Source organism: Hibiscus syriacus, unplaced genomic scaffold (genome assembly GCF_006381635.1).
Source record: "Hibiscus syriacus cultivar Baekdansim isolate YM2019G1 unplaced genomic scaffold, ASM638163v2 tig00111503_pilon, whole genome shotgun sequence".
Lineage (NCBI taxonomy): Eukaryota > Viridiplantae > Streptophyta > Magnoliopsida > Malvales > Malvaceae > Hibiscus > Hibiscus syriacus.
The window spans coordinates 59,901-80,845 of record NW_024063106.1 but is presented as its reverse complement, the minus strand read 5'-3'; the positions used below and the strand labels follow the sequence as shown (position 1 = coordinate 80,845).

Here is a 20,945-nt window from a genome sequence, read left to right as displayed (position 1 = left end):
TCAGATTAGAGTTTTTTCACCCTTCATCCAATTCTAATCTAATTCGACTTCACCCCTTAAAATATCATATTCAATCGAATCCAAATCTAAAATTTAAAAAAAAAATCTGACCCGATCTTGTTAGGATAAGATACATGTGAAATTACTATCCCTAAATTAAAGACATTGGATCTAGTGCAACCAGTATAATATAGATATTTATCAAACGCGTAGAGTACAAGGTTATTAACCTTGAGGTCGTGGGATCGAGTCCCATGGAGGGCATTTCATAATTCGGAGGTCTCTTACGGAAGCTGCTCTCAATCTGGTGTTGGAGGTAGCTTACTATTTTACCTCCCCTAAAAAAGTGACAGACATTTTTTATTTTTTTGGTAAATTTTAATACATCATTTTAGTTCGCGCTTAGATTTGTACTGCAATTCCGACATCTGTTTGGAGTTCATTTGGGCCCACCATATTTAAGCTAGTTCACTACGCTTTTTGGCATTTAGGGTAAATTATAAATTTTGAATTTTATTATCTCTTATTTTTTTTATTTAACTTTAAAAATTTTTAATTTTTTCACTGAACTTAATATATCGATTTTTTTGTCATTTAACTTTTATTCTATCTCCTATTTTAATCATCACATCGTTAAATAGTTAACAACATTAAAAATGATACTGTTTAAAAATAATTTTTTTTACTAAAATAATATCGTTTTGCACTTATATAATAATTCATTTTAATGCCATTAACTATTTAATGGTCGAGTGATGGAAAATTCCGATATATGAAGTTGATATATAGAACTTCAAGGGATAGTAATAATTTTAAGCACTAAAACTATCTATTTCGTTATATTAAAATAATATTAAATAAATATTATAGTATTTCAAAAAAAAAATATCAATATTATATTATAAATAATATTATTTACTACATTTCTTATTTATAACGAATATATTTTAAAATTTTATTAAAATAACAGAAATAGTTTATATAATATCATTAAAATATTTAAAAAAAGTCAGATATTATTTTTTTTTAAATATATTTTTTTCTTCAAAAATTATTTTTTAAAAGTATTTATAGATATTGCAGATCAAATTTATAAGACTAATGTTGATGATGACCGTCACAAAATATGAACAATATAGAAGGAACATGGAAAAGAGAATATCCATTGAATAGGGACAATATATTCCATTATGAAAGCTTTAGTGATAAGGGTAGTATGGAACTTTTACTTTGTTTGAACACCAATTTTGACCCCTAGTCGGCCATCTCATAATTTCTTTGCCGAAATGAACGTAGATGTTATTGGATTTTGATTAAGGCTTATACGGAGGTTAATTCTTTTAGTTATAATTAGGTTGTGGATTAATTATTTTATTTATTAATTATTATAACTAGAATATTTAAATGTTATTAAAAATTAATATTGGGTAAACTACATTTTTAGTATTAATTTATCAATTTTATTATGTTTTGATTACTCAATTATTATTATTTTTTCAAAGTCTTATATATCATTATGTTTCGTTTTCGTTCAATCACTTGACGTTAAAAAATTAAAAGAATTATTAATGTAATATTTTTCTAATTTTTTTTAATGATGATGTGGTATTATCTTATGGTGACACATCAATATCACCGTTAACTTTTTGACGGCGAGTGATCAAAATGAAACCAAAACTTAATATTTGACATGATTTTGAAACCAAAACTTAATATTTGACATGATTTTGAAACCAAACATAATTAGATGACCAAAATAAAACAAAAGAAATAGTTAGAGTACTAATTGTAATGATTAACAGTCCACAGCCAACATGTATACATATGCCATAGGCACCGTGCAAGCAAAGCGTGACAGGATCCTTAGGGCCCACCAGCTGCACTCAAAACGCTGTACGATTCAATGCATTTTGTCTTAAAATACTCCATATTCCCTCATATGGACCACTTGGATTACGTACTTTGCAATTGGATCCCCACTTGCACAATTTGATCTTTAAGAATTTATAGTTTGTTATTGTATAACTTCCATATATTTTGTTATTTAACTTTTAATTTTTTAATATTACTTTAAGTTTTAGTAATTTTAAATTTTTTATATATTTTAAAATAAATTTAATGTATTACTTTTTCTTTAAATATTATATAAAAAATTAATTAAGCTACCATTTTTTTAAAAAAAAAATCAACTGCTCTTTTTACTACATTATTTACTTGTAAAATGTTATGTCAACCGTATATATTGTCGTGTTAATACTGTAAATTATTATTAACATAATAGATGAGTCACCATGTCAAAAATATTTTCGTGATGATAGCTAGAGGATTAAATACGAAAACAAGAATAAGGGGTTGTTTGTTTACTTTAGAATGATCAAGCGTTGAATGATTCAAATATTGAATGATTCAGAGGCTCTGAATGTGATATGTTGTTTGATAATGGTTCTGAATCATTGAGAATGTACTTTGATATTGAATCATTCAACATTGTTTTGCTGAATCGGTCAGCACTGAATCATTCAGAGATGTGAAACAAACATGCTGAAAGAGCCAAACAAACGGCTCCTAAGTCATAAAATTTTAAAATTATTTAAAATTTAAAATTAATTTTATTCTTTTTTATTTTTATTACATTTAAAAAGAATATACTTTTTAAATTATCATGAAAGAAAAAGGAAAACGTTTTTTCCCCTCTAATCCCAAATTTAGATTTGAGTAAACAAAATCAATTTAAGGGTGAGAATAAAACGTTTAATAATTATAAAAGGAATAAAGAAAGGAATATATCATTCGGACACGTTACTTCGTCACTTTAAATAGTAAAATACAAAGACAATGCTAGTCTGGTAGAAAGAAAGAAAAAAACATATTAACCCGTTTTCTCTGTCTTTTCTTTGGTCAATAACAAAGAATTTGAGACGACGAGTAGTTTTTGTTTTATATAATTTAACCCGATTGAAATCGGCGGTTGTGTTGGGAAAACGAAAGGAGGAGGGTGAATTTTATTTTTAGTAAAATTTAGGTTTTGAGATTTTGGTTGGGTGGGTTGATTTGAAGTTTTTAAGTTTGTAACTGTTTTAGAATTATGGGATTAGGGAGTAATTGTGGGACCGATGTTGTGGTGGACGACGGTGGTGGTGGTGGTGGTACTGGCGGCGGTGATGGAGAGGAGTCTCTCGGGTCGGTTTCTTGCTCGATTTGCCTCGAAACGGTTGCTGATAACGGAGATCGGGCGTGGGCTAAGCTTCAATGCGGTCATCGGTTTCATTTGGGTAAGTCATGTTTTTAAAGATTAGGAACTGATTTCCTCAAAGAACTTTTGAATTTTTTTTTATAAAAATTGAGATTATAAGATCTGGGCTCGAGTTTGCTCATTTGATTTCCTGGTTTCTTTATTGTTTATGCTTCTTTTTTAACTGGAAATGGAAACTCTTGTTTCCTGAAGAATGATGGAGCTTTAATGTTTCAATTCGTTGCTCCCTTTTCTGTGAATTGCTCTTAGATTCGCCTGTTAGTTCTGTTAATGAATTTGATGAGCTCTGCAGCTTTGGAGATGGCTACTAGTTGAATGTCAAGGATTTAAAACTAGATTGCCGTGTGATATATTTGTTGCCTTGGTTGGTGGTGGTATATATCTTTTGGAAATGATTTTTAGCCTCTATTTTCGACGTTTAAATTGATCATCACACATTTTGTAATTGATTTCCCTCAGATTGTATTGGTTCGGCATTCAATATAAAGGGTGCGATGCAATGCCCTAATTGTCGAAAAATAGAGAAAGGTCAATGGCTTTATGCCAATGGTGGCCGACCCTATCCAGAGTTTAATGTGGATGATTGGACACATGATGAGGACCTTTATGATCTAAGTTTATCTGAAATGGTAATGGGGCAATATTTCTTTGCAAGTTCTATTCTCTGCAGTTTCAACATTTGCGGCAAACCGAAATGGTTTTGATTGCCTAGCATTTTTGTATCTAGATATGCCTAGCATTTTCATCCTTGCCCTCCCATCCATTTCACTTTAAATGGCCATCTTTTATTGATTCGTTTAGCCTGGGAATTTTGATTTTTGAAGCTCGAGGCTAACAAACTGAGTTTCTTTTTACTAAACCTGTCAAGTTTGAAAATTTAACAGTTTATAGTTTAAATTTCACCACCATAGGTGGCTATGCAAACTTATACGATCATACTCCTTGTTAGTCTTTTGCTTTATGTATCTCTGTATATGCACACTTTCTGACAGATGATTTGAACTAGACTCCACTTTTGGCTTACTTATTTGGTTTTGACTGTATTTGTAGTCATTTGGAGTTAACTGGTGTCCGTTTGGCAGCTTAGCACAACTTCCTTCATTCGAGTAAGCATGAACTCACTTATTAGAGGCTAAATCTTAGTTTTCTGTTTCAATTTCTTTTCTGAAATGTACTTGTCAGTTGTCTCTTTTTCAACATGAAACACTTGCCTCGTTTTTTTGCGGGTTTTCTTGGATGAACAATTGTGATAGATAACGGCGACAGAGAGGGCAAGTTAATATATTCTTAGATAGAAAGGTTCAACATCTGATTAGTACCTGTGGTGGCCGAATGGCGATCAAATTCATGCTAGAAGTTTAGACAGCTTAAAGTCAAATCAGTTCTGTATGAGATGCATAAGATGAATTATGATTTTTTTAGAGGTATTAGCCACCAGGCTTGGTTTGGGGTGGAAATATTTCATTATATTAATGGAGGGCATTGCATCTCTGTAAGTAAATCATTTTCTGGCTAGGAAGTTACAGTATTCTAATTGTTCTAAGTTGGAAAAAATGTCGTAGTATTTTACTGTTCGGCTATCCTTAGGTAAATGTTCTCCTTTTATTTCTTCACGTGTATCGTTATAGTTTGGTTTGCTTAGTTCGTTTGCCTTGTTGATGTTCGATTATTTTCTTTCTTCAACATGTCTTACTATTTTTATTTTCTTTTGTTTCTCAGGGAAGGAGAGTTATCATCAACTACATGTAAGATTTTTCATTGTCTTTCAAGTAATGCTTCTCCTGTGGAGATTGTTTGGCCTAATATGCTTATATCAGTTATGTTGGAATGCAGATCATGAGTTACTGGGACAGAATGCGATATTTTCCGAACATTCGGCACCCACTGCTCATCCATGTCCGTATGTAGCTTACTTTGGGCCAACAGTCCATCCATCATCGTCGAATCCCAGTGGAAGCGTTTCCGACAGTTCGAGTTTCAACAATCACTGGAATGGTCCATCAGTGCTTGGTGATGTACCTTCATCTTACGCTTATCCTGCAGTGGATCTCCATTACCATAATTGGGAGCATCATTCTCCGCCATTTTCCACATCTAATGGTCGAATTGGTAATTCCAATCAACCTTCAAATCCTCCCGTCAGTCGAAGGTCAGCCAGGAGTAGCTCTGATATGCCAAGATCCGGATCTTTTATGCGTCCATTTGTTGTTGGGCACAGGTATTCCTCATCATTTTAGATTCGATCCAAATATTTTTCTTCCGCCGATATTTTATTATCAATTGCTGTGTTTCCGCAGTTCTGGCACTAGAGCAGGGAGTTCAGTGGCATCCTCATTGATACCTCCTTACCCTGGTAGCAATGCCCGGGCAGGGGATCGATTTCAAGCACTCCAGGCATACTATCAACCACAACTTCCAAACACTTCACAGCCGATGCAGACACCCATTATTTCCGGCTCCCGAAGGTCAAGCAGTCACCAAATTCATTCTCAAGTTGGGCCAGTGGCCTCATCACCTGACCAGATGGGTGGCTTCTATTTCGTTCCATCGGGTACTCCAGTCCGTAACATTCTAGATACTGGGAATCCTCATTCAACTCGGTTCCATGCTTGGGAAAGAGATCATTTGCCCTCATTTTCAATAAACCAGGTTGACCGGGATCCAGGTTGGGCCGCAGTCCATCATTCCGCTGTTGCATCCAGCAGCTTCCTCCAACGGCACGGTTTTGAGAGGACGCCTTCTCGAAACTATTCATAGTATTTCTTCCTTTCAAAAACTTTTTGGGTGAAGCAAACCATGTCTGCAATGAATGAAACCAAAGACTTCTGTATGCTTAAAGAGAAGATATGTGTTTGCTTGAGAGCCCGTCAATCCATTGCTCCAAAACAATATTTTTGGTGCTCACATGGCGGTGTCCTGGACTTGGCTTCCTTTTTTGTTCCTTTTGCTGAGGATATAAAATACTTCTTTTCTTATAAAAAAGAAAAGACAATGGTGGACGGGATACAATATGATAGGTTTAATATAATATATATATATATATATATATATATATATTTTATCACATGAATATAAATGAGTTAGTTTAATTACTAAATGTGTAATTTATTTGGGTAAAATACACGAATAGTCATTTAACTAGATATTATTTTATCGAGTCTCTTGATAATAGAAAGTTATTTTGTTGAGTTTCTCAACTATTAAAAGTTACAAAATGATCACTCTATTATTCATGTTAAAAAATCAATTGTCATCTAAGTTAGACATTAACATGATGATTGAAATATGTCACTTGAGATTATTAGGTCATATTTTATCGTATCACAGTCAGTAAGTTAACGTATAATTCAGACTACCATAAAATTTTTAACGGAAAAAGATGAATTTGGAACATAATAAATAGTTAGTTGACCATTTTGTAACTTTTAATAGTCAAGAGACTCGACAAAGTAACTCACTATAGTTAGAGGACTGTTTTATAACTTTTAAATGTCATGAGACTTCTTAATAAAACAATATCTTATAGATAAGTCGACCATTTATGTATTTTACCCTATTAATTTTATCTAGATAAGTGATTGGACTTAATGAGATACTCTGATGAATATGAAAAGGAAAATCGAAAAAATAGAAATTAAAATATTTTTTCATTTTAATTATTTTTTAACAGATCAAAATGGTAAGCAAATACGATAAACAAAAGTCAGTACTTTGAACATGAAATAAAAAAAAAAAACAGTGGGTTATTGCGTATGGCGCGGCCTTATACTAAACAAGAAAACTAGACGTGTGGTTTGGTCAATGATGCACATAGACTCGATAAATGAAAATGTTATTGAAATAAAAGGCTAAATTTGAATTTTAGTCCTTATACTCTTCTTGAAGTTTTAAATTTTATCCATATGCTTTAATTTTGCATAACGTAATCATTTACTTTTATATGGTTGTTCTTTTTTCTCATATGTATGGAGTAAGGGGGAGGTAAGATAGTATGCTACTCCCAACACCAAGTTGAGAGCAGCTTCCGTAAGAGACCTCCGAATTATGAAATGCCCTCCGTGGGACTCGATCCCACGACATCAAGGTTAAGAACCTTGGTTATTTCAATTAAAAATAGAGTGATCAAATCATGACATATTAAAGTGAATAGATTAAATATCAAATTTGAGTATATTAAAGGGACTACAATTAAATTTGACCGTAACAAATAAAAATATAATATTTTGATTCCCTTTCGCCCATGGTTTTCAATTTACATATAAACGTCGAAGACATTGTTTCCTCTTCATTCTTGTATATATAAAGAGAAGAATTTTAATTGTTTCTCACCGCAAAGTCGTTTCGTTTTGTTTTCTTTATTTCATCTCAAAGGAGGTTTAATTTCTGTGCAAAATGGTGGAACCTAAGAGCAAGGTTGAATCGATTAGGGAATGGGTCGTCGATCACAAGCTTAGAACTGTTGGTAATTATTTTTTTTTTACATTTTTTTCTGAGAAAAATATGTGTTTGATTTGTTGTGATTTTATTTATTTATTTGGAATTTAATTTTGGCTTGTCTTGAATGAAAGGGTGTTTGTGGCTTAGTGGTATTGCGGGTTCTATTGCTTACAATTGGTCTCAACCTGGCATGAAAACCAGCGTTAAGATCATCCACGCTAGGTAAATCTTTCGTTTTTCCTTTTTTTTTTGATTATTTCGTTTTGATTTTGATTTTGCTTTATTGAGTTTTTTTTTTTTTTGAAATTTTGATTCGTTCATGTTGGTTCAATGAATCTGTATTAGAGATTAACGAAATTCGCCCTTTGTTTGGTTGCTGGAAAATTGAAGAAAGGAAAATTTATTATCATTTTTAGAAAATTTGATTGTCTTGCGGGTTTGATAATTTTATAGGGCTGCAAAGCATCATTCTATCACTGCTGGTTCTGGGGTTTAAATGATACAAATTATGCTATATTTGACCTCAATTGATTGGGATTTCAGGAGTATATACATATATATATACTGTAAGCAAGATATGAGAAGGGTCTTTAAACTAATTGAAATTTGTTGATATTTTAACTTTGCCGTGTACCATTTTGTAATCGTTTAGGAAGCTTAACGATCATTTGTAACATTTGAAAGGTTGCTGACCCAAAAAGATCATTTTTACATAGTTCATCGACCTCTAGTGTACTTTACTCATTAGGGTTCAACGTTTTTCGATACAGTAGAGTCCGAGCAATGGCATTGTGATATTTTGCAGATGTTTATGATATCCAATCTTTAAGAACTATGCTTTCCAAACCATAGAAGAATTAGTAACCGTTAGAATTGTTTTAGTTGGTTTATCGTGAGTCGATTTTTCTAGTATATAAGTTGAAAATGCCCTGCCTTTTCGTCTTTGATTTTTCATCAACTTCGGTGCGATAGTATCAATTCGATGCTCTGATTGTACAAAGTTTAGTTTGAAGGTCATATGCCTAAGGAAGAATTAAGTTCGGTACATCTTTAAGCTCGTGCTCTTCTCGTTTATCGACTTCATGTTAACTTACATGATTATATAAAGCAATCTTTTGTGGTTGAATTGTTGAATTGGCTTACATTTTGTGAAACTGGCCTTGCAATAACATGATACATTTTACATATTATGCCTCGTCTGTTAACATCATTGCCAACTCCCTGCAATTCAGGTTGCATGCACAAGCCCTTACGTTGGCTGCATTAGCCGGTGCTGCAGCGGTTGAATACTACGATCACAGGAGCCGAACCAAACCTGATCCGTATGCGAAGTTCCTTCCGGTCGACGGATACTCGCGCAAGGAGTAGAAAACCCGGGATAGGGTTTCAAGTCTCTAACTTTATAGGGTTTAATAAAATATTTTATTTTTTTGTTGTTTAAAGAGAGGTATTACATTTGCCAGTTCTCATCAACTGTTTTCCTCATTAGCTTATGGTATACCAATGGTATAGTGGAATTTGAATCTGATATTTTACTGAAAAAGAAGAGCCTTCTTACTATCATTACGTTGTGGCTGGGGTATTAATATCTTACCTGAAAGGGTAAATACAAATTTCATCATTAAACTTTATAACTGTCTCTTATTTGTTCATTGAACTTTAAAATTTTTCAATTTTCTCATTGAATTTAATATATATCAGGTTTTTTTTTATCACTTCACTATTAAATAGTTAATGATGTTAAAACTAAAATTTCATCAAAACAATATCATTTTGTATCTATATAAAAGTTCATTTATAACATCGTTAGTGAAAAGCGGCTGAGTGATAAAAGAAAATTAATATATTAAATTTTGTAAGAAAATTGAAAAAATTAATATATCTAAAAATTTGTTAGTGAAAAGCGGCTGAGTGATAAAACAAAATTAATATGTTAAATTTTGTAAGAAAATTGAAAACATTAATATATCTAAAAATTTGTTAATAAACTCAGTGAAGAAATTAAAAAAAATAAAAAATACACAAAGATAGAGTAAAGTTCTATTATCAAATTTTTGTTTATGTATTTTTTATTTTTCTGATTGATTCATATTTTCTTCTGTTTCTTCTATTTTGGTCCTTGTTGCTGTTAATTTCTTTTTCCTTTTTTTAAACTTTTGGAAATAAAATCATCCTTTACTATTTTGATGAAATCAATAATAATGGTCGATAATTTTAAAATGTTACTATCTTTATCCTATAAACATGTTTTTATTGACTTTTAAAAAGTTAAAAGTTTAAAACTTTGACTATGATTATCTTAAATAATTAAAATTTATAAAATATATTATTTGAAAATCAATTAATTGAAAATTTTAAATAATAATTAGTTAAAATTAAAAATTTGATTAAAAATCCATAATAAACATTTTATGGGACTAATTTTATCTAATAAAACTATTAAAATCATCAACATCTAAATATGAATTTGAAAATTATTATTAAAAATATTTATTTCACTAATTAATTTGAAAAAATCTCTATTTTCTTATTATTTAGTTTTGTTATTATTATTAAAAAATATTTAATTTTGTTATTAATTTGACACGATCTCAACGGTTAATCGACGACAATTACGACGACGTATGACTAGGAAGATGACAGAGACTATGTCACGGCGGTGGTCGTGGCCAAAAAGGGTGATGATGGTGGATTAAGGATATGATTTGGGGATTGTAGGGATTTTGAGTTTTTTTTTATAAATTTAGGAGAAATCAAATTTTTATAAATAAATAAATAATATTTTAAAAAAATAAATTTCATAATCATCGGAGTGTGATACAATGGGAAAAATTAACTTCTTTAACGGTCTAGATACTTAAAATGATAATATTTGTAACGTTAGTCACTTAGATTGGTCAAAAAATAGTTTAGATATCTATTCAGGAAATGAGGTATAGTTTGGGCACTTATTTTGGTATTAAGCCTAGATTCTATGCAGCAACGGTGCACCGCTGTCGCACCGGATCATAAGCAGAGCACGCACAAATAAGTGCCTTACAAAGCCCTAATTTTGTTTTTCGTCATCTTGGTTGCCGCCTTTCTCAAGAGCTTCAACACATTCTTCACTGGTAACTCTCTTTTCCAATAAGTAATAAGATATGTCTAATATTACCTGTTGCTTTGTGAAAAATTAAGTAACTTTTAATAAATATCTGGAAAAAATCCATTTGCTACTAAAAAAAATTGTACCTTTTGTTTTTAGCTCTTTTTATTAGTGAAGCGATTCCCTGCTTTCTGGTGTAATTTGGTTCATGCGTTTATCAAAGATAGGATATTCAACTATTGCCGTCGAGGAGTTGATTTGAGGTTTTCATTTGGGCTGATTGGAAGAGGATACATTTATGTATGTGTGTTTGGTTGTCGAGAAAATGAGGGAAATTTAGCTTCCCTTTGTTGTGATGATTGGAGTTTAGTAAGTTTAACTGATTCTAATATGTTTTTTTTCATATATGGGGTTAATGCCGTAGGATAAACTGAGAATAAGTCGAGGTAGTATGTCGGGATCGAAAGGGAAGAAGAAGGGTGTTACCTTCACTATCGATTGTTCGAAGCCGGTGGAGGATAAAATCATGGACATTGCCTCACTGGAGAAGTTTCTTCAAGAGAGAATCAAGGTTGGAGGCAAGGCTGGTGCACTTGGTGAAACCGTAACAATCACCCGAGAGCAGAGCAAAATCACCGTCACTTCAGACGGCGAGTTCTCTAAGAGGTAAAATTATAAGAGATTGCTTAAGATAGGATTACAATTCAAACTGTTTAAGGCTCTCCTTTCTCTTATGGTGAAAGATTATTTGCTTCAAGTTCCGAGTAATATCTCTAGTGTTGGCATGCGTGGTTGATCTTGGTTTCGTGGTCAGTATTAGGCTTTTATTAACATTGAACGTTTCGATTTAGTTCTCTCAAGTGGTATCGACTGGTAGTTCTCGATGTTGTACTGCTCATAGTTTGCAGTATGAGTTGGATTGCCTAGCATTGTGCCTCGACATGTTCATGCACTCATTCTGTTTCTCCGTTTTCGTCCAGGTATCTGAAGTACTTAACCAAGAAATACTTGAAGAAACACAACGTACGGGACTGGCTCCGAGTGATTGCATCCAACAAAGACCGAACCGATTACGAATTAAGGTACTTCAACATTGCAGAGAACGAGGGGGAGGAAGAAGATTAATATCCGGGGGAACGACCGGTCGTAATGGTTGTTGCTTTGCCACTTTTTCTTTTTCCAGAATTTGATTGTTTGAGGATTTGAACATTCAGGTGTACAAAATCATTTTTTTATTTATTGAACACGAGATTTTGCAATGCCTTTTATGTTGTGATTTTGCCAGAAACTTGAGAGATTTGAAAATTTTACGTTTGTTTCATGTATGCTGCCACATTAACAGCTAACGATATTAGTTTCATGGGGGTACAATAGAACACGAAGTAAAATACATGGAGCAAATTAAATAATTAAAAACTATATGTACCACATTAGAAGATTTGGTAAAATACATGGAGCATTTGTGCCATTAACACTTGATATAATTAATAAGTACAACATTCCTACTATAATATTACATTATATAAAGGATGAGGATAATGACGTTATCTTTCGAATTCTCAAATGATATTTATTATTGGTAATCTTATATTACTCAAATAATCTAATGTGATTTTAAAATTTGACTATCCCTAAAAGATTATGTTTCAAAATCAAAACAATATATTATAATTTTAAAATCTTATATTACTATTCAAGTAATATAATGTTATCCGAATTGAATCTATACTCATATTTGAATTCATCAAGTGACGTCGGTAGTTTAGGAGAGTATTGTTCTTCTTAAAATAACTGGGTGTGTGTTGTTAATAGCTAAAGAGGTTAAGAATATATATTATAAACATAAGGAATGCGTTTGATTCACGGAATGTAAGATTACCGGCGGGAATAAGATTACTGGAAATATTGTATTTTTTGTTTGATTCGTTTGGCATGAATGTAAGATTACAGTGTTTGGTTAAAGGAATAAAAGATTATTGAATATATCAAATTGTCCTTATTATATATTTGTTTTTTTAACAAGTTGAATTCTACTCTAATATTACTAGAATTATATTTTAAATTCATAAAATTTATATTTTTTTTCAAAATTGAAAAGATAAATAAGTTTAATGAAAGGGTAAAATTTTATTTTAACCCCTGAACTTCATATAAAATTCTAATTATGGATTTTTTTTAAATCTAAAATAGTTTAAAGATAAATTTGTAATATAACATTCGTAGAATTTTTTTATTCAACGACAGAAGAATGATATTTTTTTGAAAAAAATAAGGGCATTTTAGTCCAAAATACCGGAAATGTAACAATACCTAAAGGAATGGGGTAATCACATTCCCGATAATATACCCCTAAAATACTACTGTTGGGAATAACTTATTACTAGGGGTTGAGAATGTTTGCCAACCAAATGAGGTAATAGAATTCTCCCGATAATATGAGATACCCTAAACTAAACACCCTAAGAATATTTTAAAAAAAAATGTCCACACTCGAATCTAAAATTCAAATAATGGAGAAAAAAAAGTGTATTATTACCAATCTTGAATATGGTGAAGGTGAAAAGTGAAAAGTAGCGTAAATAAAGGGGGGCTGAAGCAAGGAATTATGAATGGGGAATCATATCAACCTAGGAACTCCATGTTCTTCTCCCCCTAAAACCTTATTTTTTTTTTTGTTTCTTGAATAATACGCAACCCCCAACGTGCAATGTTCTTCCACCTGTTACTGTCTGCAATTTTTGTTTGCTTCCGCATTTCTTCAAATCCATAAATCCTTTGGTCAAACGTCAAGCACCGGCATTTTCCATATTGGATTTCTCTCAGAATCTAATAAAGATTAGCCCTCCATTTCATGCTCACCCATGTTTTTTGCTTGACTTACAAGGCAAATAATATCTACCCTTTTCACCTCCTCCTCCCATCCTTACACTCAATCCCCCTCTTTAAAAGACAGGTGTTTAATACTCGAACTTTTAAGTCTCCCCCTTTGTAAGGGTGGCAAATGACTTTGATTTGAGTTTGAGTATCGTTAACTTGAAAATTGAAAACTGAGTTTGATTCGATTCTTAGGTTTACGAGCTTAAAATTATCAAACTATTTAAAAAAAAAGAGTCATTTGAAAGCTCATGAGTTTAAGATTGTCAAGCTCGACTCGAATTTGAAATAGAAAATTGAAATTCAACTCGAGCTTGAAATCAAAATATTCTTAGAGTTGGCTCGATTGAAGCCCTCGACTATAGGCATTATTTTGCTGAGTCATTTGACTATTAAAAGTTATAAAATGGTCCCTCAACTATATGACATTGTTTTGTTAACTCCCCAACCATTAAAAATTATAAAATGATCACCCGACTATTTATATGTTATAAAGTTGACTATTATTTTTTCAAGTTACTTGCGAATTCTACGAGTCGGGTATCAAGTAGCTCATTTCAGCTCGTTAAGGAACCAAGTCAAATTCGATCTCAAATCAAATACATCCAATTCGAGCGTGGATCAAATTTTAACCGAATAAAACTTGAGTAATTCACGATATGTCTCGTTTCATTTACAACCTATTAGTATTATTGTTCATTTTATACAATTTTGCCCCATAATAATAGTTAGAAAAAAAAGGAGCATATTAATACCAAGTAGCTTTAATTCGAAACACGTTAAGTATCTGAACCGAGTTAATGCAAAGAGGATGACAGCAAAGGAATTAACAAACCATAAAGAACCACACCACTCTCACTGATCTTGCACTGTCTCCCTACCCATTGCCAAAAGCAGCAATTAAACTCGAGTCTTGACACTCGTTTAAGTAAAGAATGATGGGATTTTAAGAATTTTAAAGCTCCAATACAGATTTTTTCCCCTTGTGATGACATGATGACGATATAAACGCTTTATTAAAAAACCGGTGAAGAAGAAATAAGATTCACTGCAAAATCTATGTCAAAATCAAGGTCTTATCTATGGAGGGTGATAGCCATCAATGAATCAAATTCAAAGACTCCACAGCTTTGATTTTCTCGTTGCTTGAGCTAGTGGTGAATTGCATCATTTTTTCATATTGAAAATTTTTCATAGGGTATTGGCCTTTTAGGCCTATATGATATCTGCAATAACTTATATTGGGAAGTGTCTTAAAAGAATGCCCACTTCTAGACTCAATCTCTCAAGTGAACTCTTTTTCTTTCTCTCTCTAGTAAAAGTTTGTGTATAAATACAAGTGGGTTTCTTTTGCTTTCTCCATTCATCTGTAATTTACTGTAAAACAAAAACTTGGTTTTGTCGTGATGAATTGGTGATGGTGAGTAGCTCTTGTTGGAGAAGCAGGGCACGTGCAAGTTGCACTTGTATGTGGTGTTTGAACTCAGCTCTGCACGTGCTCCCCTTCTCCACCATGAGTTCCTCACCTTTGTTTCTGGTGAATTGCAGATGTGCTCAGAAAGGTAAAAAATTATACTTGTTATTCTTGGCATTTGTAATAATCTCTGAAAAAACAAGCTTCTTGTAACTTGTAAGAACAGTTTGCCGACAGAATTTCAATTTCAGTATAATACTACATACATGTTTAGTAACATCTTGTAAATGCAAGAGATGATGAGTGTTCATTATCATCTTAGCAAGTCAAGTTTCGCCGGTAATTTCATGCCAGTAATCCATAAATACCAAAACTGCTGTTCTTTCTTGATGCTTCACGATCCTTGTAATATTTCAATATTTAAAATTTAATTTCATTAGTCCTTGTATTATTGTGGATTCTAAAATCTTGATCTTTTCAGTCACTTTTTTTTATTTTAATAGAACTGTTAAGAGGTTAATTCGACTGCAGATAGCTAGAACAGAATTAACCTAACTTTGTTTTCTTTTACAATAAAGGACTGTGGATGAACAAGAAATGACTGGGGGGAAACAAAAAGGCAAAAGAGTGATGATTTGAACAAGAAAGGACTGTGGGGTTTGACCAATCTTAGCTTCTAACATGAAGCAATACAAATTGTACTTCGCATTGTTGACTTGTTGTCACCCTATGTCACTTTATCTTTATAACGTGGATGAGTGTAGGGGAGTGTATATATATATATATATATGCACGTATGCACACGCTTGGTTTGAAGTGTCCAGTTAATGACAGAAGGGAAAACAAAGACAGCGTAAGAGTTTATATAGAAATAGGCAATGGCAGTGAAGATCGATCGAGTTGTAAGCAAAGTGGCAGTGGCAGACGGGGCAGTAACCTACAAAATTTGCCTTAAAAACCGGTGGACTCTTTATCCAACTTTAGTTTACATAATCTTAAGGGTTAATTTTGATAGGGGAAATGGGTGTTGGAAATTGGAATAGGTTAGGGGAGCAACGAACCTTAAAATGCAAGCAATGGCGTATATATTTTGACCGTGATCAGTGAAAAAGAGGGGTTGGAGCGAGAAAATTTTAATACCCCAAATTTTGAAAATTTAGTGGTCAAAGTAGAAAGTTGGAAAGTTTATAGACCAAAAGGGTAATTTTTAAAAGTTATGTATTTTGACCCGTAAATGAATAGTTCAACCCCAAGAATGAAGTTTTCTTGGGAGTCGGATATTTGGATCGAACCGAAATTTCAATAAAATTGGAAGAATGATAGATAAAAGTTGGAAATATTATTTCAAAATTTTAGAACAATGAAATTTAATGTGGATCAGTAGAATTGAAGTCGATTTTACATATTTAGCTAAAATTATAAAATTTAATGACTAAATTACAACTTTCAAAAATTTGCAAGGGCAAAGATTGAAAATATATTTTTATTTGTTCATCTTTGACTTTAGAATATTAAAAGGGATGATAACGCAATGGTAAGTTGAATTTTTCATGTTTTATGAAGGGTAAAATGATAATTTCACATTAAATAAATTTTAAATTTATTTATATTAGATTAAGCTAAGTGTATTATGTTTTAATTAAAGAAAAATCAGAAATTTTCAGTTTATTCCAACCCCAAAATGTGCACCACTATAGCAACAAGGTAATAATTTTATTTTTTTTTATTTTTAAGTTTATTCGATTGATTTTGGATTAATCTATTAGATATAGAAATAATCCTCTTGAAATTCTCAATTATTTAGTATAAATATTATATGGAGATCATGCTTATATGATGAGTTTGTAAATTAGGGTTTATGTAGGATTTGTTGATTTTGAGGATTTGATGAAAGATTTTTATGTTTTTGATGTTGGATATTAATTCTAAAGCTTGTATGATGATTAAAACTACTTGAAATTAGGTGAAATTCTATTTTACCATGACCTAGGGTTTTGAGAAAATTGTGATACGGTTAAATTATGACCTAAGGGAAATGATTATTTTTCATAATAATATGATCTCCAAAATTGAACAAACTACTTTTCTCTAGTGTTCTTTCTTTTTTGCAATTTCCTCGAGTCCTAAAAAATCTCTCATCCCCTCCCTCACCCACCAATGACCAACCTCTAATAACATTGACCCAAGGCTTCTAGTGAAAAGCAGCTAAATTTGCAAATAAATTTATTATTTAGTATTAAAATAACTCGAAAGTGCTGAGGTTCTTCCGAGTTCCCGAAGCTTTGCTTTGGGTGCAATTGCTCCCTCGCCCACAACATGAGACTTGGTCAAGTCCTCACCCTTTCATATAAATAATTATTTTGGGCAATTTTGAAATTGGTATTGTCAACAAGTGGATAGTGAGCTTCTTAACTTTAGTAGTGAGATGTGCATTAATTTATATAGGCCGTCTTTGTCACATGACTCGTTAGTTCCATTCATTGTATCCAAAAATAAAATAAAATATGCATATCACACCTCTTTTACGCATTTGTATTTTCTATTAAAATAAATAGTTCACACAAATTCCAGGAACCCGACTAATTTCCAACATACAAATAAACTGATTGATAATTAAAATATATAATAATAAAAATAAATTTTAAATTAAACCCATAATGTTTATATATACTTTAGATGCTCAAAATTTCATACCTTCAAATTCGCAGAAGCTACATAGAATATTAAATACTAAACTAAAAGAAGGATTAATTATTAGTGTACACATTTTTTAAGGATAAATTATTTATATTATTACTAATTATTAGTGTACATTAAATATTAAAATAAAAGATGGATTAATTATTGTCCTGATAAATACAATATTATATCATAAGGCGGCTGAGAGTCTAATTAGGTCTGCCTCGTAATTTTCTCGAAAACCCCAGACTATTTATAATCCAACTGGATAAGTGAAGGGTATCTTCGACTTTTCCATATTTGTAAAAGACGACCTAGTCACGTGACGTGCCATGGGCGCCAATGATCTCCGAGTTTATTGGTCCTGCCTATCTTATCCGCAACTACGTGCTCCTCGATCCAGCTTCCACGTCACTATAATTTTTCAGATGTATATCAGCGATCTGGATTTATCTTAACTTGTTCGACATTTAACCTTCATTTCGTCGTTAAATATGTTCGTCACTCCATATGTTCTTCTCTCTATTCTGGCTATCGAGTTCTTTAATGATCATTAGGATACGCAGGATCCGTTAGAACACGACTATCTCCGTTCGTTTTCCGATCAGATGGGGCTTCTTGACCAGTTGTGGGACGATACCGTTGCCGGTCCCCCACCCGATAACGGCCTGGGCAAGCTCCGAAAGCACTCCACTTTCACTTTCCGGCCTAGCTCCGCCAAGGGTACGCTTAGGCCTCCCCTCCATCAATTGCGTTTTATGTTACGCCGATGGTGGTGGTGACACACTTCAACTATATATAAAACAATAATTCCTCACTTAAAGGAATCAATTGTCACTAAAAGTAATTCAAAGTGTTAAGTCGAAGCAAATATAATTTACAAACACAACGAATAACTGTTGCGAATGATTTTTTTTTCTGTATTATTATTATTCGTATAACTTTATTTGATTTGGTGCGGTCTAATGATCAGAATCTGATGGCGGGAGTGTGAGATCGTATGGCGATGAAACGCCGCATGAAGCGACAAGAGTGACGCGTAGTATCATGATCGTAAAGCCGCCTGGTTACCAGACCGGATCACCGCCGGTTTCGCCAGCTGGTTCAACTCCTCCGGTATCGCCTTTTTCCGGTAATATTTTTTTCTCTCTAACTTCCGACTTTGACCCTCATTTATTTCATATATCCGAAACTGTTCCCCGCCTTGAAAGGCGATTAAGTGTCTTGAAAAATCTTCATAAGTGGACTTTAGAAGGGTAGTTATGTCATTTAAGAGCTTTGCGGTAAGTGTGTTTCGTGAATTGGATGGAAGGGATGGAAGTGAGTATTTTATGTGTGGGATGTGAAATCACAAACTTGCCCTCAACATATTATAAAGCTTAGAGAAATATATGGGTTTGGTCCATTTAGGTTCCATATTCATTCATGGTGTATTTATTATTAATATGTTTTTGGCCTTTCATTTCCTTTGCGGGGTACAATGCACAATAATGCAATGTCACGTCAATATCATATATATTAATGATAAAATCATAGCCATGACGCGAGGTTTTATTTCGTGTAGCAGCCTCAACTCTGCCTTATTTATACGATGTTTAGATGTCATTTTTACATAATTGATAAAGCTTTGGATGCATGCGACTTAAACTTAGTGAATTTAGGGTTTCCATGATTCCGTGGATTACAAGGACGGTTAAGATTAAAGGTAGGAAGGTTAGCATAGATGATTCCTACTTTTTGTATTCGTTGTAATTGTACGCATGAATGGAGATTTACAGTTTTGTTAATGTGGATATGGGGTGTTGTTAGGAGGCAGAGAGTCATTTCGATTTCGGAGAAGGTCAATATCGGGGGCGTACGAGAAGGCTAACGAGGTTGGATCAAGGAGCCCTCGTCCTCCTTACGACGTGTGAGATATGAGCCGTCTCCTCATATTTGACAACACTAGTTTTGCTTGTGTACCTTTTGCATGCGTAGTCCTCTTGAACGTTATCTTACTGTACTATGTAGAGAACCATGGTAATGTACTGTAAGATCGAAGTTTGCTACTTGTGTATATAGAGCTTGTGGTCGTCTCCCACCGTCATCATCGTTCGGTTGTTGTCTTGAATCTCGTCGGAATAAGATTTCGGTGCCCCGGTTTCTCCTGCTCATGAATCTTCAAACTGTTTAGAGTGTCTGATTGTGCAGCCTCCATAATAATGGACTTGGATTCCGAATAGGATGGTGTTTGCTAAAGGTCAGAGCAAATAGGGTTCTCAAGTAGTGGTGGGGCTCTACCAAACGATGGTAGTTTAGCCCATGCTAGTTGCCAATTATTTAATATAAGCCCTTTTCAATCAGTTTATTTTACCTTTACCCTCCAAATTTTTTTAATTTGACCCTTCTAATACAATAAAAATTTATAATCATAATCTTAAATTAAACTTGTAATATATATTTTCTTATATATTAATATAAAAATTAGTTATTTAAAATTACACGATAATTATATAAAATATATTAAAAAATTTAAACTAAAAGTTCGAAAAAAATAAATATAGATAAATTTAGTTGTATTGACAAAGATATTATAAAATAGGATCAAATAATTAGAGATCGTTGATAAATCATAAATTAGAATCATAAGAGAGAAATAAATGATTCATAATTGTAAAATAGGCATCTAATTGTTCTACTTATTTTAAGATTTTAAACATTTTTAATTTTATTTTTAATATATATTAAAAAAAATTATATTTATATGTTAACAAAAATGAGTGTAGAAGGATAGATCATCCGTGAAACGTCGGAGGCCCAAAATTTTCTGTAAGCAAATATCCGAAAACCCAAACATTAACCGGAAACTACTTTTTGTTGATTAATTAACATCACATATGTTAATTATAAAAATAAGATTTTCAAGAGTATATATATATATATATATATATATCATTAATAAAATATAATAGAAAAATTATAATTATAATGCATCCAAAGAAAAAATTTAAGACAATAGTCATTAAAAAATTTACATATAAAATAAAAATATTAAAGGTAAACTACAAAATTGGTGATTATCGTCTGAGTTTTATAAATTTTTCTTTACTAAATTCAACATACATAAGATTTATCACTTTCGTTTTGTTTTAATAAAGATGTGGTCAATGAAGGTTAACGGACGTTAAGCCTTTAACGGTTTATTGTCGTGGCATGGTAAATAT

At 32.3% G+C, this 20,945-nt stretch overlaps 4 protein-coding genes across 6 annotated transcripts; all 4 read left to right on the top strand.

Annotated features, from left to right (window-relative positions):
• Positions 1–2,870: 2,870 nt before the first annotated feature.
• On the top strand, positions 2,871–6,223 carry LOC120163930 (E3 ubiquitin-protein ligase RFI2-like). Its single transcript, XM_039173735.1, has 6 exons — positions 2,871–3,272; positions 3,713–3,882; positions 4,304–4,359; positions 4,973–4,998; positions 5,087–5,471; positions 5,551–6,223. Exons 1-6 carry the CDS (start codon positions 3,086–3,088, stop codon positions 6,008–6,010), a joined length of 1,284 nt encoding a protein of 427 aa, XP_039029666.1. The 5' UTR covers positions 2,871–3,085; the 3' UTR covers positions 6,011–6,223.
• Positions 6,224–7,495: 1,272 nt separating this feature from the next.
• On the top strand, positions 7,496–15,371 carry LOC120163929. 2 transcript variants are annotated; one of them, XM_039173734.1, is made up of 4 exons: positions 7,496–7,715; positions 7,822–7,912; positions 8,923–9,073; positions 15,358–15,371. In XM_039173734.1, exons 1-3 carry the CDS (start codon positions 7,646–7,648, stop codon positions 9,056–9,058), a joined length of 297 nt encoding a protein of 98 aa, XP_039029665.1. In that variant the 5' UTR covers positions 7,496–7,645; the 3' UTR covers positions 9,059–9,073; positions 15,358–15,371. The 2 variants fall into 2 exon arrangements, with proteins under 2 accessions (XP_039029665.1, XP_039029664.1); XM_039173733.1 differs by lacking the exon at positions 15,358–15,371 and having other exon boundaries at positions 7,497–7,715; positions 8,923–9,132.
• On the top strand, positions 10,772–12,034 carry LOC120163928 (60S ribosomal protein L22-2-like). Its single transcript, XM_039173732.1, has 3 exons — positions 10,772–10,800; positions 11,200–11,441; positions 11,756–12,034. The coding sequence occupies exons 2-3, from the start codon at positions 11,227–11,229 to the stop codon at positions 11,898–11,900; spliced, it is 360 nt and encodes a 119-aa protein (XP_039029663.1). The 5' UTR covers positions 10,772–10,800; positions 11,200–11,226; the 3' UTR covers positions 11,901–12,034.
• A 2,873-nt stretch (positions 15,372–18,244) lies between the features above and the next one.
• LOC120163916 (dormancy-associated protein homolog 3-like) lies at positions 18,245–19,686 on the top strand. Of its 2 annotated transcripts, none has more exons than XM_039173717.1 (3): positions 18,245–18,465; positions 18,716–18,874; positions 19,559–19,686. In XM_039173717.1, the coding sequence occupies exons 1-3, from the start codon at positions 18,351–18,353 to the stop codon at positions 19,660–19,662; spliced, it is 378 nt and encodes a 125-aa protein (XP_039029648.1). In that variant the 5' UTR covers positions 18,245–18,350; the 3' UTR covers positions 19,663–19,686. The 2 variants fall into 2 exon arrangements, with proteins under 2 accessions (XP_039029648.1, XP_039029647.1); XM_039173716.1 differs by having other exon boundaries at positions 18,247–18,465; positions 19,552–19,686.
• Positions 19,687–20,945: the final 1,259 nt, after the last annotated feature.